Genomic DNA, 17,466 nt, shown 5'->3' with positions numbered 1-17,466 from the left:
TAGCATCATCATCTTTCATTCTGTCAGACACCAGGAGTCACCAGACTTTTTCTGTAAATATTAATTAGGAGTAAATAGTAAATATTTTAGGCTTTGCAGGACCTTGAGGTCTCCCTTGTAACTACTTAACTCTGCCATTTTAATATGAAAGCAGCTATGGACAACAAGTAAAGGAATAAATATGGCAGTGTTTCAATAACTTTTTTTTTTTTTTACAAAAACAGGCCCTGGATCTGCTCTGCAGGCTGTAGTTTGCTGACTCCCACCATACATTATAACAGCTAGCCTTCCTAAAGCACTACTTGTATGCTTTCTTGAGTGGCTTTTCTTCATGGTGTTTAATATGCACAAGCAGAGGTTACCTTTGTAGATTAGCAAACCCTAGACAAATGACTCCTTGGTGGCATCTCATTAGAGCAACGTCGTGCTCTTCCACTACCCTCTGCCAGGTCTGTTTCCAGTTACACTTCATATACCTTATTTGCTACGGTATGGAGGTGAGTTAAGAGCAAACTCTTCCAAGCTGAAAAGGACATTGGAATATTTATGAGAAATGAAAGCTTGTCAAAGAGACCCCCCTTCCCTATGTATCCTACAGGAATCATAAAAGTGATGACCCCAGGCCAGGAACATCAAATGGTATTTGTAAAGTTCATCTTCTCGTTCCAGATTCCTAACTTTAAACATCTGGTTTTCCCATGTTGGTATTTCATTTAGAAAAGCACATTTCTGCACGCGCGCTCTGACCTTGAAGTTGCACATTACAAGCTGAAGCCCAGAGGCCTCATGCTCCATTACGAATTCCTTCAGAGAGTCAAGCGGCTGCCCCTGGAGTACAGCTATGGGGAATACAGAGATCTTTTCCGTGATTACGGGACCCATTACATCACAGAGGCTGTGCTCGGGGGCACTTATGAATACACACTCGTTATGAACAAGGAGGCCATGGAGAGAGCAGGTACACTTCTCAGGGGACTTTGGTTTTCCTGGCGGGGCACATGCAAACTATGAGGTGATGGGAGAGACTTCTGTTAGTTGGAGGGGAAGAATCCTAGGTTGTCCTAGTTTTCCTTCTACCCCCTAGCTACAACTTCATAGTGTCATTTGCAGATTCCTCCTTCTTTCTTGACCTGACCCTCTGTCTGGGTTGTGTCCTCTTTTCTACAACTCCTCTCTCTGTCTAGAAGAATTCATCTAATCTCATGGCTTTAGATACCTTCCACATGTAGATAACTCCTAATCTATACTTCCATCCTTGTTTTCATTTTTTAGTGCTGCTATAACAGAAATACCACAAGTGGGTGGCTTTAAGGAACAGAGATTTATTTTCTCACAGTTTAGAGGCTAGAAGTCTCAATTCAGGACCTTGGCTCTAGAGGAAGGCTCTCTCTGTGTCCACTCCAGGGGGGAGTCCTTGTCTCAGTTTCTCTACTCTTGGTGCTCCTCTATTCCTTGATGACCTCCGTATGGCTTCCATATTTCCCTCATTTGTACTCACTTGCTTCTGTACCTAATCTGCTCTTTATATATCTCAAAAGTGGTTAGCTTTAAGACATGCCCTACACTGATATAGCCTCATTAACACAACAAAGAAAACTCTGTTCCCGAATGGGATTACATCAAAAGGTAAAGGGGTCAGGATTTACAACATACATTTTTGAGGGACACAATTCAATCCATAGCAGACCTGAATCTCTTTCCTGCACTCAAGAGCTCATGTTGAAATGCCTCCTTGATACCTCCATTTGAGTGTCTAACAACCATCACAAACTCAATATGCCCTAAAGAGAAAACGGGACTATTCTTCCCAAATGTTTCTTCCATAGTCATCTACACCTCAGAAATGGTCCTACCATTCAACCAGTGGCTCAAATCAAAAACCTAGGAATCAACTTTGATTATTTTTCTTTCCTTCCAGTCTATCAGCAAGTCCCACCAGCTCTATCTTCAAATTATGTTTTCTCTCCGTCTTTACTGCTACTACCTTAGACTTACCCTGAGAGCAGTGCTTCTCAAACTTTAATGTGCATGCACATTGCCTGAGAATCTTGTTAAGAGGTAGATTCTGATTCAGTATGCTTGGGATGAGACCCGAGATTCTGCATTTCTAACAAGCTTTGTGGTAATGCTGATGCTGTGGTCTACAGACCACACTGTAATTAGCAAGACTCCAGATTATTTCAATAGCTTCCTAACTACTATTCAATTTCCACTCCTCCCCTATAATCTATCCTCCACACAGCAAACATAGTGATATTTCCTAACAGTAAAATCAAACAATTTCATGGCCAGATCTTTCCAGTTATAATCCACTACAGGTGGAAGGTATGATTCCTGCTTTCCAATCTGATATTCTTTCCTACAAGGAGGGCTAGTGGCGCAGTGGTCAAGTGCTTGACTGCTAACTGAAAGGTCAGCAGTTCAAATCCACCAGTGACTCCTCAGGAGGAAAAACCAGGTGATGTGATCCTGTTCAGATTTCAGTCTAGGAAACTCCGTGGGGCAGTTCTACTCTATCCTGTAGGGTTGCTCTGAGTTGGAATCGACTGGACAGCAACAGGTTTGGTTTTGGTTTTTTATTCTTTCCTATAAGACAGTGTTTGTAGGGTTAGGTGAACTTCGCTGGATCACACGGTTTTTCAGAGGCAGAGCCAGGGCTTGGTTTCAAGTACACTTGCAAGGGAAACAGAAACCAAAAAACCAAACCCATTGTTGTCAAGTCGATTCTGACTCATGACAGCCCCATGTGTTACTGAGAAAAACTGTTCAGTAGGATTTTCTTGGCTCTAATCTTTTACGGAACCAGATTGCCAGGCCTGTCTTGTGCAGTGACGTTGGGTAGGTTCAAACTTCCAACCTGTAGGTGAGTAGTCAAGTGCAAACTGTGTGTGCCACCCAGGGACCTTGCAAGGAAACACATGGTGTGTAATGGAAATGTATGTCAGCGTGACTTCAGTCTTGCCAAGATCAGGAATACGAATATTTCAAACATGCTTCATCTAGTTACTCAAACTATTCCCTACAAAAAAGGCTCTGTGGTCAAAGAAGTTGGGGAAACATTACATGATATCCCACTCTTGGAGTTTCCTAAAGTGACTACAGTAAAATGACTTCTTCACCCTTTTTGATCGAGCATTTGTCACATGGGGTTTTCATGGCTGTAGTCTTTACAAAAGCAGATGGCCAGGTCTTTTTCCTGCAGAGCCACTGGGTGGGTTCAAGCAGGCGGCTTCTCAGCAGCTGAGGGCTTAACTGTTTGCACCACCAGGGCCCCTTCATTTGACCACAGAAGCCCTTTCTCTTGTAATAACCTGCTAAAATCTTCGAGGATTAGCGTTTCAAGGAATATACTTTGGGAAAAACTGATCTATGCCAATTTTGCAAGACAACAGCAGCACTCAAGTTGCTCTTCTCTGCCTGCACTGGCCTCAAAGTGCTACTGAAAGATGCTCACAAGTCACAGCTGACATTTCAGCAAGAACAGGAGCGAAGGATGCCTCAGGGAGAATTAGGGAGGGAGGAAGTGGAAATGGTCTAAAACTGAAGAAATAAGGGAAATTAATATGTATTAATCCCCTCCTTTTTGCCAGACACTATTCCAGACACGTTATATGCATTGCCTCGATTAATCAAGGAGTCCCTGGGTGGTGCACACTGTTAAGCGCTCCACTGCTAGCTGAAACCCACCGAGAGGCACCTTGGAAGACAGGCCTGATGATCTGTTTCTGAAAGGTCACAGCCATTGAAAACCCTATGGAGTAGTTCTACTCTGCACACATAGGGTCGCCATGAGTTGGCATCAACTTGACATCGGCTGACAACAACCACCTCAATCAATCAATTAACAAGCTCTTTCTACTACATGAAAGATTAAAGGGGCTGAGTCAGAGGAAAGGTATTTCAGCAGCCTCTGTACTCACTGATCTATCTCTAGGGACTGATAAGGAATCAAATTTATAGAAAATGACTCTGGGCACATGTCCTATTTGGAAGGTAGCAAAAACCCTCGGAGAGGGGGCTGAAGAGGAAGACTGACACCAATCTCATATGAGGTGTCTGCCCTGATGCCAGTAGTTGCTGTCTCAGGTTTTTCTAGAGAAACAGAACTAGTGATAGATACATAGATAGACAGACAGATACATACATACATACATACATGCATACATACATACAAATATGCACAAACAAAATCTGTACAGAGAGAGAGATTGAGATTGATTGATTTTAAGACATTGGCTCACACAATGGTCAGGTGCTGGCAAGTCCAAAATCTGTAGGCAACAGGCTGGAGACTCCTTCAGGGTTGGGTTCCAAAATCTGTAGGTCAAGTGATGGAAAGAGTGAAGAGTAAGGAAGTTCTGGAAAAATGTCTATTTATAGTCTGGAGGCAGAATAAATGCTAGGGAAACTCCTTCTTTGTTCTTAAGGCCTTCAACTGGTTGACTGAGGCTTACCCACATTATGGAAGGCAATCTGCTTTATGTAAAAACCGAAACCAAACCGCTTGCCATTGAGTCGATTCTGACTCATAGCGACACTATAGGACAGAGGTGAACTCCCCCAAAGGGTTTCCAAGGAGCACCTGGTGGATTTGAACTGCCAACCTTTGGGCTAGCAGCCATGGCTCTTAACCACTGCACCACCAGGATTTCCACTTGACTGAAGGCCAACTGATTCAATCACATGTTAATACTTCATAGGAGCCCCTGGGTGGTGCAAATGGTTAACACCTTGCAACAAAGTCTGGCAATCTACTTCCAAAAAAATATGAGCTGCTAAAAACCTTATGGAGCACTGTTCTACTCTGACATATATGGGGTCTCCCGGAGTCCGAATGGACTAGATGGTGACTGATTTCATTAACTACTTCATAACAGCAATTAGACTCGTGTTTGACCAAACAACTGGGCACTCTAGCCTAGCCAAGTTAACACATAAAATTAACCATCACAGCTGCCTACAATAAGTGAGACTGGCAACACATTTATTTGAACCCGAGTCCCTGTGAGGCCCCGTGGCAGCCAGGAAGGGCTAGGCCTCTGGAATCTATCACCCACTGAAAAACAAAAACCCATTGCTATCTAGTTCATTCTGACTCATAGTGACCCTATAAGGACAGAGCAGAACTGCCCCATAGGGTTTCCAAGGCTATAATCTTTACGGAAGCAGATTTCCACCTCTTTCTTGCACAGAGCAGCTGGTAGGTTGGAACCACCTACCTTTTGATTGTCAGCCGAGTGCTTAACCACTGCACCACCAGGGCTCCAATCCATCACAGGGAAAGGGTGAATTACCTTTTAGGTCACAGGCCTGTTTCCTTGCTTCCTTCAGATTACTCTCTTAACGATGTCCAGGAGTGTGCCAGACATGGTTTTAAACTGCGTGTGCCAATCAAAGCGGTGTCTGTCAAGGTGGGTGTCTCCGTGGAACGGTGCAAAGCCATTCTGAATGAAATAGAAGGTGAGTGACAGGGGAATGGGATATCTGTGTTTACAATCTATCCCTCCCTATCTCCTACCTGTCTCAGTCTTTCTTTAAGCTAAAGACTCTGTATTCCGAGGCATTTCAATTAAAATAATAATAATTCATCCAACAAAAATGTACGAAGCTCCTACTATGTGCTAGACATACGAAAGTGAATTAGATAGAATTCCGACCCTCGTGGTGCTCATGTAAGGTAGGCAAACAGCCAAAGAAGCAATGAGGAGACAGTGATAAGAACCAGTACCATCTTGGGGGAAGGAACGTTTGAATAGCAACTTGAAGACTGAAGTATCAAGTTCGGTTTTTTTAGGTGGAAAAAAAAATTCCAACAATGGAAATCTACTCTGAGGTCTGGGAGTTGGCCTGACTAGAGGTAGAATTCTAGGGTAGAGATGGAGGTACAGAGGTTGGGGGGCAGGTAGGTGAAGAGGCTAGTCCCTAGTGGATAATGGGTGACATGGAGACTAGAATGACAACGCCACAGATCTTAAGTTGTTGTTGTTAGGTGCTGTCAAGTCGGTTCTGACTCACAGTGACCCTGTGTGCAACAGAACAAAGCACTGCCCAGTCCTGCGCCATCCTCACAATCATTGTTATGCTTGAGCCCATTGTTGCAGCCACTGTGTCAATCTATCTCATTGAGGGTCTTTCTCTTTTTCACTGAGCCTCTACTTTACCAAGCATGATACCCTTCTCCAGGGACTGGTCCCTCCTGATAACATGTCCAAAGTATGTGAGACAAAGTCTCGCTATCCTCACTTCTAAGGAACATTCTGGCTATACTTCTTTCAAGACAGATCTGTTCATTCTTTTAGCAATCCATTGTATATTCAACATTCTTCACCAACATCATAACTCAAAGGCATCAATTCTTCTTTGATCTTCCTTATTCATTGTCCAGCTTTCGCATATAGCGTAGCCCAAATGGCTAGGGGACCAGATCTGAGGTGAGAATTGAGGCCAGGGTATATAGTCAGGTATCTGGAAGCAGGGAACTTGGAAGCAATACAAGCAAGTTGGGAATCAACACAGGGAGTGGAATAGGAAAGAGAGGCTGAGCAGCAGGCTCCAGTTCTCTAAGCCCTCCTCAGACAAACAGCTCTGCATTTCTCTGCTCTGTATATTAAGCTTGTGCCTAAGATTATATTTGAAGAAAGAGTTCCACAGCTGAAACCAAACAAAATAAAACAATACCAACAATTTCTTGCACTGTGACTGTCTTATTGTTGGTATTGTTTTTTATTTGTTCATTTTGGTGGGGCTGCGTTTCAAGATGTATCATATTAGAAAAGAATGCCTTAAACATAGGAACTGTTTGAAGAAGACTGGTAAATTAAACCCCATATTAGGTCACTAAATAGAATACCCAGCACCCCAGAAATCCCTGCTGATCACAACTTCTCCCTCCTTTTTTGAGATAACTACTATCCTTACTTTTGTGTTAAACATTTTCTTTCTTCCTTTAATGTTTTGCTGCCTATCTGTATCACTAGCCAGTCTGGTTTAGTGTTGCTTGTTTTTGAATTTTGTATGAATGGAATGTAATCTTTTCAGTATTGTTTCTTTCTTTCAACATCATGTTTGGAAGATTTATCTGTTTTTGTGTATAACTATAGTTAGTTCAAAGAGTCCTGTGGTGCAATGGCTAAGTGTTTGGCTGCTAACCAAAAGGTCAGTGGTTTGAACCCAACAGCAGCTCCATAGGAGAAAAGACCTGACAGTCCGCTCCCGTAAAAATTACAGCGTAAGAAACCATATGGGGCAGTTCTACTCTGTCATATAGGGTCACTGTGAGTCAGAATAGATTTGATGGAACACAACAACAACAGCATAATTTATTTCCATCACTGCATAGTATTTTATTATATGAATATACCACTATTGGCTGTTCTACTGTTGGTGGACATTTGGGTTATTTCCTGTTCCAAGCAATTATAATGGATGCTGCTATGAACATTTTTACACACTCATCTGGTGCATATGTGCAAGTGTTTTCTCAGGGTTATACCTAGGAGCAGAATTGCTGTGATGCAGAGTATGTACTTTTTCTACTTGACTAGATAATTCTAAACAGTTTTCTAAAATAGTTGTACCAATTTACACATCTACCAGCAGTGTATGAGACTTACTTTTTTATGATTCTCAGATATATCAGACTCAGATCTGAGTCACAACTTTATACCGGCTCTTTTGGCATTGGGCACATAGATCAATTAGAATGGATATGACTCACTGATATGACTGGGAGATTACTGGGCAGCCTCATAGGAAGTCAAAATACTAATCATTTTGTGGAAGCCACTGTTTAGTGAGTATCTACTCCTTCCAGGTCCAGCCTTTATAAATTTCTCTACCTTTGTCATTACATACAAAGAAGTGATATAGCTTAGAGCTTGGGCAGGGGTGTCTGGGTAAGCTCCTTCACATCTTGTGCCTCAGATTTCTTATATGTAAAGTGAGGTCTGTATAGTTCCTATTTTGTAGTGAAAATTAAGTGAGTTAATGCATGTGCAACCCTTAGATACTCAGTAAAAGGTCAATTATTTTCAGTTATTATTGAGCCATTTATTCTTTACATAGATTCAGAGGATCTGCTTTGTAGATAATGAAAAAATAAAAAAAATTCACACTGTATGATGATTTTCCCAAGACTACAAGGCTAGAAAAAGAACTGAGACTCATGCCTGGCGAAGGTGTGCAGTTACTGGGGTGGAGGAGATAAACTGAGTTTTCAGCCACAGGGGCTCTACCACGCTCCACCCCTAGAGTGGAGGTGAGGTGAAAGTTATTTGACCAAGGGTGGTAGCTTTCAAACTAGGCAGACCTTGTTTAAAATTTAGCTTTTTGACCTTACTAGCTTTATGGGCTTGGGCAAGTGACTTATAATTCCATTCATGAGTTTCATCATTTGTGAAGTAGATCTAATAACGTCTAGCTCAGAGAATTACTGTCAGGATAAAACTAAATATTATACCTTTCTATCATCTGTCTGTCTGTCTGTCTGTCTATCTATATCTGTCGATTGATTGATCAATTAATCTTCCATAGACTCACTCAATGACTGGAACTTATAGATGCTCAAAATAAACATCACTTTTTTTTGCCCTTCCCTGACTTGTGTTATGTGTGATTGGGTGACCTTCCATTTTACCATTGCATCATGACTCCCCTGGAGGTAGGGATGCTGTTTGTCCACCCCACATCTGCAGGGCTGAGCTCAGTGAATGTTATGTTAGCATTGTTCGTTGAGTTGCAGTAAATTCCAAGGTACTACAGTGGGTCTCTCCATGACATGCCAGCTCTCCATGTCCATTTCAGATAGAAACAAGAGACAGACTGTGGTGAATGATTTGGTGGTCCTCGTACGAGGAGGGGCAAGTGAGCATATTACCGCCCTGGCATACAAGGAGCTGCCAACGGCAGAACTGATGCAGGAGTGGGGAGACGCGGTGCAGTACAACCCAAGCATCATCAGAGTCAAGGTATGAGTAGCTTTTCTACCTATATGTGCCTCTCTTAAGAAAACAGCTTCTGAGGGCCTACTATGAGCCAGGGTAGACGATACAGAGACTAATATGATTTAGGCTTTAATCTTGAGACATACATTATAGTGAAAATATATCTGGAGTGAGCAGATTACAATACATCACTCAGCACCACCTAGAGAGCCCGGACTCCCTCTCACTTGGGCCCCCAAGTTGCTAATGGAAATTTACCATCCACTTCTTAAATTAGTATTCTTTCCATTACATCAGAGAATCACTCATTCAGTTATTCATTCAAGCATTCATTCATTCAACCAACAAATAATTGCTAAGTCCCTGTTATGTTATAGGAACTAAGGTACTGAAGGAAAACAGAGGAAGATACAAGGATGAAAAATGCACTGTACGCTGAAAAATAAGATTTATATATGCATAACTATCTTACAGGACAGGAGAATATGCCATGATAATAGTGAACATGTTTTGAGCACCTACTATATTCATGACACTCTGCCAAAGGCTCTAGAAATGTGTTTCTTCTAATCTGCACAACAGGTCTACAAATTAAGTGTTCTTATCTCCATTTTGTGACTGATAGAAATCAAGGGTCAGAGAGGTTGTATCCATCTGTGACTACTCAAGAGTTTCTGTTAGGTCTGGACCTGAGACCTAGATCTCTTCCCTCCCCTCCAGACTCTCCTGTGGGTTTGGTAAATAAATAATAGTGATCCCAAGCACCTGTCACCCAAACGAGGAGTTTTACAACCTTAAACTAAAAAGAGGTATGTTAGAGCAGGACTGTCATATACATAAGTAATGGTTGGCCCTTGCCTGTGGGGACTTCAGCATGGTGTCCATGTCACATCTTACATCATTGTCTTCTTGGCATTTTCTGTACAGTCCTTGATGGTCCAGTGTCCACCCCCTGGAGATTTTCCCTTGCAGCCAAGGAGAGGAATTGAGGGACTGCAGCTCTGATGGGAGTGTCTGCAGTTCCCAACCACAGTGTCTTTATTTGTGTGTCAAATTTTTAGTTTCTGCAGAAGAAGGCTACCATTCAAATCCTCTCTTCCCCCACTTGTTCAGTAGTAACACATGGAATATAGTTGCTGGCAAGCATGGTGTCTTAGCCTGGGTTCTCTAGAGAAGCAAAACCTGTAAAGTACACACAGATATATATACATAGAGAGAGAGAGAAAGAGAGAGACATTTATCTCAAGGAAATGGCTCATGCCATTGAGGAGGCTGGCAAGTACTAAGTCCATGGGTCTGGCTTTAGGCTGGAGGCTTCTCCTGATTCACATAGCTGCAGGGGCTGATGAACCTAAGATCAGCAGGTCAGATGACAGGCTGCTGGCTCATGGGCTGTGGAGGCTAAAGAATCCAAGATTAGCAGATAAGATGGCAGGGTACTGGCTCACAGGCTGAGGAGGCCAACGAATCCCAAGATCGTCAGACAATACGCCAGGACACTGACTCAAGTCCCAAGAACCAGAGGTCAGATGATGACAAGCTGGGTGCAGGAACCAGAGCAAGTGAGCGAGCTTTGGTAGCACATCCATATACATATAGGATGCAGGCCATACCCCTGAGGAAACTCCCCTTACAACTGATAGGCTGATCACAACAGATCACATCTGGGAAGATTGACTTCATCATTATATAACTCCCAAATTACATCATTACTACTGCCAAACTACATCATTACATAACTGTCAAGCCACTGAGAATCATGGCCCAGCCAAGGTGACACACCACCTTAACCATCACAGCCCACCCCTTGTCAGCTTGGCACCTGCACATATCTCCTTAAACCATACATAATCTCTAAATAAAGACAATTACAAAGCCATACTTGCGCCTAACATGATACAACTAACATACGTACAACTGAAAATGCACTAGCCTCGTTTACATCCTACATTATATAAGTGAATAAAACAAAAATATTTATGCACCCATACAAGGAAGAAATACTCATAACAATTACAGTCCTTGTTTTTGCAACTTGCCACGTGGTCATAACTGGTATTTAGCACTACCTTCTTCTACCACCCATTCTGTATTCCCTTTACCCTCAGCAAGAGCCTCAGGTGGTCGTGGTTCTTTGTCTGATGGAGTGACCCAAACCTTCACTCCTGAAGGGTATGGGCCATTAGTAGTCATGTCGGAATTGGGTTGCTGTAGTTTCCCGTGGACTTTAATCACAGGGCATGGTAGTACTAAGAGACGCTCTAAAGGATCTCCTGTATTCCAGGCATAATATTTTTTTTTACCTCCATTATGCAACACCAATCCAATTTACCCTTGGTGGTCAGGGTCAATTACACCAGCCAGTGTGGTAACTTCCTTCTTTGCCTATTGATCCAAAGAGACCCACCAGGCATTGTGCCTCATTTTAGTTGTAGGAGGGGCCAGTTGTAACAACTTATCCTTCAATTTAGAAGGACTATCTTGACATTCCCCAGATTACTGAACTCCTAGAAATTTCAGAGGTTGAAGGCACCTGAATTTTTGTGGGATTAATTTCCCATCCTCTAGCACACGTGTGTTTTACCAATAAGTCTAGAGTCACTGATACTTCTTCTTTGCTAGGTCCAGTCTGCATAATGTCATCAAAATAATGGACCAGTGTGAAGTCTTTTGAAATTGAAAGGTGACCAAGGTCCCTGCAGACTAAGTTATGACATAGAGCTGGAGAGTTTATATACTCTAAGGTAGGACAGTGAAGGTGCTGAAGGCAAACTGCTTCTGGTGGTCCTTCAAAACAGGTATGGAGAAAAAGGCATTAGTTGATCAATAGCTGCATACCAGGTACCAGGAGATGTATTAATTTGCTCAAGTAATGAAACTACCTCTGGAACAACAGCTGCAATTGAAGTCACCACCTAGTTAAGTTTTACAATAATCCACTGTCACTCTCCAAGTTCCATCTGTTTTTTGCACTGGCCAAATTGGCAAGTTGAATGGGGATGTGGTGGGAATCACCAGCCCTGCATCCTTCAAGTCCTTGATGGTGGCATTAATCTCTGAAATCCCTCCAGGAATGAGGTATTGCTTTTGTTTTACTGTTTTCCTAGGAAGGTGCAGTTCTAATGGCTTCCACTTGTTTTTTCCTACCATAATAGCCTTTATTCCACTTGTCAGGGATCCAGTGTGGGGGTTCTGCCAGTTGATGAGTGTATCTATTCCAATTTTGCACTCTGGAACTGGAGAGATCACTACAGGATGAGATCAGGGACTCACTGGACCAACTGTGAGACAAACTTGAGCTAAGACTCCATTAATAACCTGACCTCCATATGCCCCACTCTGACTGGTGGGCCACACTGATGTTTCAGGTGTCCTGGAATTAATGTCAGTTCAGAGCCAGTATCCAGTAATCCCCCAAAATTATGATTATTTCCTTTTTCCCAATGAACAGTCACTCTTATAAAAGGCCTGTAGATTCATTTGGGGAAGGCTTGGAAAAAGATTAACAGTATACATTTTTGGCAGCGTTGGGAGGTCCTTCCTCAAGGGGACTCGGCCTCCCTTCCATTCAAGGGGTAGGGTCTTTAAACTCGCTCAAGTCTGGGAATTGATTGAGGTGCTGTGATTCTCTATTCTGGTGATTTGAGTTAGAATGCCATTCATTGGATCTAGAATTCTTCCATTTGTACAGATCAAGTAAATATTTAGTAGAATTCCCATCTATTTCACTCCTAGGGACATCATGACTAAGTAGCCAATACGTAAGTCCACACGAGTCAGACTGTTCTGATTATTGCTTTGAGTTTGCTGTCCATTACGGTAACCACACCCACCTTGTCTCTGTTGACTGAGTGTCACCCTTGGCCCCTGCCACTCCGGGGTTCCAATCAGCCCCATTGTAGTTAGTTGTCTTACTTCAGTTAGGGCAGTTCCCACTGTCAAATCTGACTTACGTAAAATAGCAATCTCAGCAGTCTTCAAGGATTCTGGGTCTCCCTTCACAAATTTATTCCTCACCGTTGCGGTAAAAGGTGTGTCCTCTGGACGCTCCAGGTGTGGGTCTGTGGGTCTAACCTAATCAATCCACTGTAACATGCTAGTTTCCCTGAGTCTTATTATACCTTCTCCTACAGTTTACCATGGCAGGTCTGGTTCTGGTATTTCAACTTATTTAGTGTAGGCCACCACATAATCCATGCTTCTGCGACCCGACCAAATAAACTATTAGATCCTTTCCTAATCTCTCAAGTTAAAACATTGAACGAAGAATCTGTGCTTAGTGGGCCCATATCAATAAACTCAGACTGATCCATGTTTAGTTCCTTGCACCATTATCCCACACCCTTAAAAGCCATTCCCAAACATATTCCCCAGGTTTCTATTTGTGCATATCAGAAAAGTCAAGCAGTTATTTTGGAGTGTAACTTACCTCCTCCTGGGTCACACTTTGTACTTCACCTTTTGGGGCTTAAGTCCCAACTTAAGCCTAGTTATGTGTCTAGAAGCAAAAATGGGTGGTAGGTGAGGGTCCTGGGGATATTCAGCAATGTCTTATAAGGTAATGTCCCAGGCAGTGACTCAGATGCCACCTCAGGCAATATCTCAGACAAAGGGTCTTCAGATACAGTTGAATTAATCTCATCAGATGGCGATGGAGAGACTAATGGTTTTACTGGGGAGGGTGGCTTAGTGGACAAAGGTGGAGTAATCTTTTAAATGGGAGTAAGAGGGCTGGTTCTGGTGGCAGGAATTATTACATATAATTTAGTGTTTCAATATCTCCAGCTTCCTGATTATAGTCATTGTAGTCATTAAGGTTGTGTGTCAATATGGCTGGGCCATGATTCTCAGTGGTTTGGCAGTTTTGATGTAGTTTGGCAGTCTTATGATGATGTGATCACTTCCATGATGAGATTTGATATAATGGGATCACCTTTATGATGTGATCTGCTGTGAGTAGCCAGTCAGTTAAAATGGAGTTTCCCTGGGGGTGTGGACTCTCTGGCAAGGCTCTCGGGCTTTTGCTTGCTCTGGATCCTGCAGCTGGCTCCTGTTCTTCTGACCTGTGGTTCTTGGGACTTGAGCTAGCAGCTTACCTGCAATCTTGCCTATCGATCTTGGGATTCATCAGTCTTTTCAGCCTGTGAGCAAGAGTCCTACTGTCTGACCTGCTGATCTTGGGTTCGCCAGCCCCTGTGGCTACATGAATCAGGAAAGCTTCCAGCCTGACTTACGGATTTGGGACATTCCAACCTCTACAACCACGTAAGCCATTTCCTTCATATAAATGTCTTTGTATAGATATTTGTATGCTTTACTGGTTTTGCTGCTCTAGAGAACCCAGACTAAGACATTTGGTACTGAGTGGTTCTAGAGAACCAAAATTGTAAGGATGAGTTTTCTAAATTGGTTCTCAAGTCTGGTTAGTCTTAAAGATGTTGATGACTCTGCTTCCAGTAGTAAAGAGGACACTGCTAATCCATGGCGTGAGGTGGCAATACAAATACACAAAATACCACCACCAGTAGATCAGGTATTGGTGAAAGGTGAGGTTCTGCGTGATCGCGTGTGTGATACCTTCCTACAGTTTAGACATAATGAGAAGTATAAGGGAGCTGGATGGTTGGTCCTACATTCGCTAGACAAACTGATTAAAGAAAGAGATAAGCCAGGGCTTTAAAGTCAAAACTCAAGTGCTGCATAAACAACCTCAAATTTTCCACTTGTGCCTTGAAAGAAAGACTTATTTCTTGTAGTAACAGAGCTGATATTGCCAAAAACCAAGCCCAGAGTCTTATTGCAAGAGTGGCTGAATTACAATGCTAACTCAATTGCCAACCTCAAGAGGTGTCTGAAGTTAAAGTGAGGGCATAGATTGGGAAGAAATGGGATCCTGAAACTTAAGATGGGGACGTGTTGTTGTTGTTGTTAGGTGCCATCAAGTCAGTTCTGATTCATAGCAACCCTATGCACCACAGAACGAAACACTGCCCAGTCCTGCACCATGCTCACCATCGTTGTTATGCTTGAGCCCATTGTTGCAACAACTGTGTCAATCCATCTCACTGAGGGTCTTCCTCTTTTTTGCTGACCCTGTACTTTACCAAGCATGATGTCCTTCTCCAGGGACTGATCCCTCCTGACATGTCCAAAGTATGTAAGATGTAATCTCGCCATCCTTCCTTCTAAGGAGCATTCTGGTTGTACTTGAAATGGGGACATATGGGCAGATAATCAGGAAGTTGGAGACACTGAGCCCCTAAATTCCGTTGAATCACTCCTGCCAACAGAACCAGCCCTCTCACTCCCTTCTGAAAAGATTACTCCACGTTTCTCTGATAAGCCACCCTCCTCAGTAAAACCATTCATCCCTCCACCTCCATCTAACGAAATTAACTCAGCTGTGTCTAAAGATCGTTTGTCTGAGTCATTGCTGGGGTCATCGCCTGAGGCAGATGCCTTACAAGACAATGCTGAATTTTCTCAAAACAATCCCCACCACTGATTTTGGCTTCTAGACCTATAACTAGATTTAAGTCCCAGCAAGCCCCAAAAGGTGAAGTACAACACTCCAAAAGGATTGCTTGACTTTTCTAATATGTACAAATAGAAAACTGGGGAATATGCGTGGGAATGGCTATTAAGGGTGTAGGTTAATAGTGCAAGGAACATAAAGATGGATCAGTCTGAGTTTATTGATATGGGTCCACTAAGCACAGATTCTTCATTCAGTGTTTCAGCTCGAGAAGTTAGGAAAGGATCTAATAGTTTATTTTGTTGGATCACTGAAGCATGGACTACACAGTGGCCTACACTAAATCAAGTTGAAGTACCAGACCTGCCTTGGTATACTGTAGAAAAAGGTATCCAAAGGCTTAGGGAGCTTGGCATGCTAGAGTGGATTTATCAGGTTAGACCCACAGACCCACACATGGAATTCCCAGAGGACACACCTTTTACCACAACAGTGAGGAACAAATTTGTGAAGGGAGCTCCAGCATCCTTGAAAACTACTGTGATTGCTATTTATGTAAGTCAGATTTGACAGTGGGAACTGCCCTAACTGAAGTAAGACAACTAACTTCAAGGAGGTTGATTGGACCCCATGGTGGTAGGGGCCAAGTGGTGGCACTCAATCGACAAAGACAAGTTGGGCATGGTTGCTGTAATGGACAGCAGAGTCAAAGCTGTAATCAGAATAATCTGACTCATATGGACTTATGGCATTGGCTACTTAGTCATGATGTCCCTAGGAGTGAAATAGATGGGAAATCTACTAAATATTTACTTGATCTGTTCAAGCGGATGAATTCTGTATCAAGTGAATGGCAGTCTAACACAGTTTGCCAGAATAGAGAATCATGGCCTCTCAATCAATTCCCAGACTTGAGCAAGTTTACAGAACCACAACCCCTTGATTGAAGGGGAGACTGGGTCCCCTTGTGGAAGGACTCCAATACACTGCCAAAAATTTATACTGTTAGTCTCTCTCCCAGCCTTCCCCAAATGAATCTATGGCCTTTTATGAGAGTGACTGTTCATTGGGGAAAAGGAAATAATCGGACTTTTCAGGGATTATTTGAAACTGGCTCTGAACTGACACTAATTCCAGGGGACCCAAAACATCACTGTGGCCCAGCAGTCAGAGTGGGGGCATATGGAATTCAGGTTATTAATGGAGTCTTAGCTCATGTATGTCTCACAGTAGGTCCAGTAAGTCCCTGAACCCTTCCTGTAGTGCTTTCCCCAGTTCTAGAATGCATAATTGGAATAGATAGACTCAGCAACTGGCACAGAACCCCCATATTGGATCCCTGACAAATGGAGTAAGGGATATTATGGTGGGAAAAACCAAGTGGAAACCATTAGAACTGTCCTTACCTAGGAAAATAGTAAAACAAAAACAATACCACATTCCTGGAGGGATTTCAGAAATTACTGCCGCCATGAAGACTTGAAGGACGCAGGGATGATGATTCCCACCACGTTCCCATTCAACTTGCCTATTTGGCCTGTGCAAAAAACAGATGGAACCTGGAGAATGACAGTGGATTATCATAAACTTAACCAGGTGGTGACTCCAACTGCAGCTGCTGTTCCAGATGTAGTTTCATTGCTTGAACAAATTAATGCATCTTCTGGTACCTGGTGTACAGCTATAGATTGGCTAATGCCTTTTTGTCCATATCTGTTTTGAAGGAGCACCAGAAGTGGCTTGAGTTCATCTGGCAAGGCCAGCATTACACCTTCAGTTGCCTACCTCAGGGCTACATCAACTCTTCAGTCCTATGTCATAATTTAGTCTGCAGGGACCTTGATTGCCTTTCCCTTCTACAAGACATCACGTTGGTCCATCATGTTGATGACATTATGCTGATTGGACCGAGTAAGGAAGAAGTGTCAATGACTCTGGACTTAGTGGTAAAACATGTACATTCTAGAGGATGGGAAATTAATCCCACAAAAATTCAGGCACTTTTCACCTCAGTGAAATTTCTAGGGGTCCAGTGGTAGGGGACATGTC

General features: G+C 42.8%; 1 protein-coding gene across 1 annotated transcript in view; it reads left to right on the top strand.

Moving 5' to 3' along the window:
- The window catches only part of C8B (complement C8 beta chain), a 72,006-nt gene that overhangs the window by 29,982 nt on the left and 24,558 nt on the right, over window positions 1-17,466 (top strand). The window contains exons 7-9 of the mRNA XM_004368986.1: window positions 718-958; window positions 5,332-5,460; window positions 8,803-8,966. Of these exons, the coding sequence (XP_004369043.1) occupies window positions 718-958; window positions 5,332-5,460; window positions 8,803-8,966 (534 nt within the window). The remainder of the gene's footprint in view (window positions 1-717; window positions 959-5,331; window positions 5,461-8,802; window positions 8,967-17,466) is intronic.

The sequence above is a fragment of the Trichechus manatus genome, unplaced genomic scaffold (genome assembly GCF_000243295.1).
Source record: "Trichechus manatus latirostris isolate Lorelei unplaced genomic scaffold, TriManLat1.0 scaffold00003, whole genome shotgun sequence".
In the NCBI taxonomy this organism is placed as follows: domain Eukaryota; kingdom Metazoa; phylum Chordata; class Mammalia; order Sirenia; family Trichechidae; genus Trichechus; species Trichechus manatus.
Note: the sequence above shows the minus strand (reverse complement) of the source record. Positions and strands in the feature narration are given on the sequence as shown.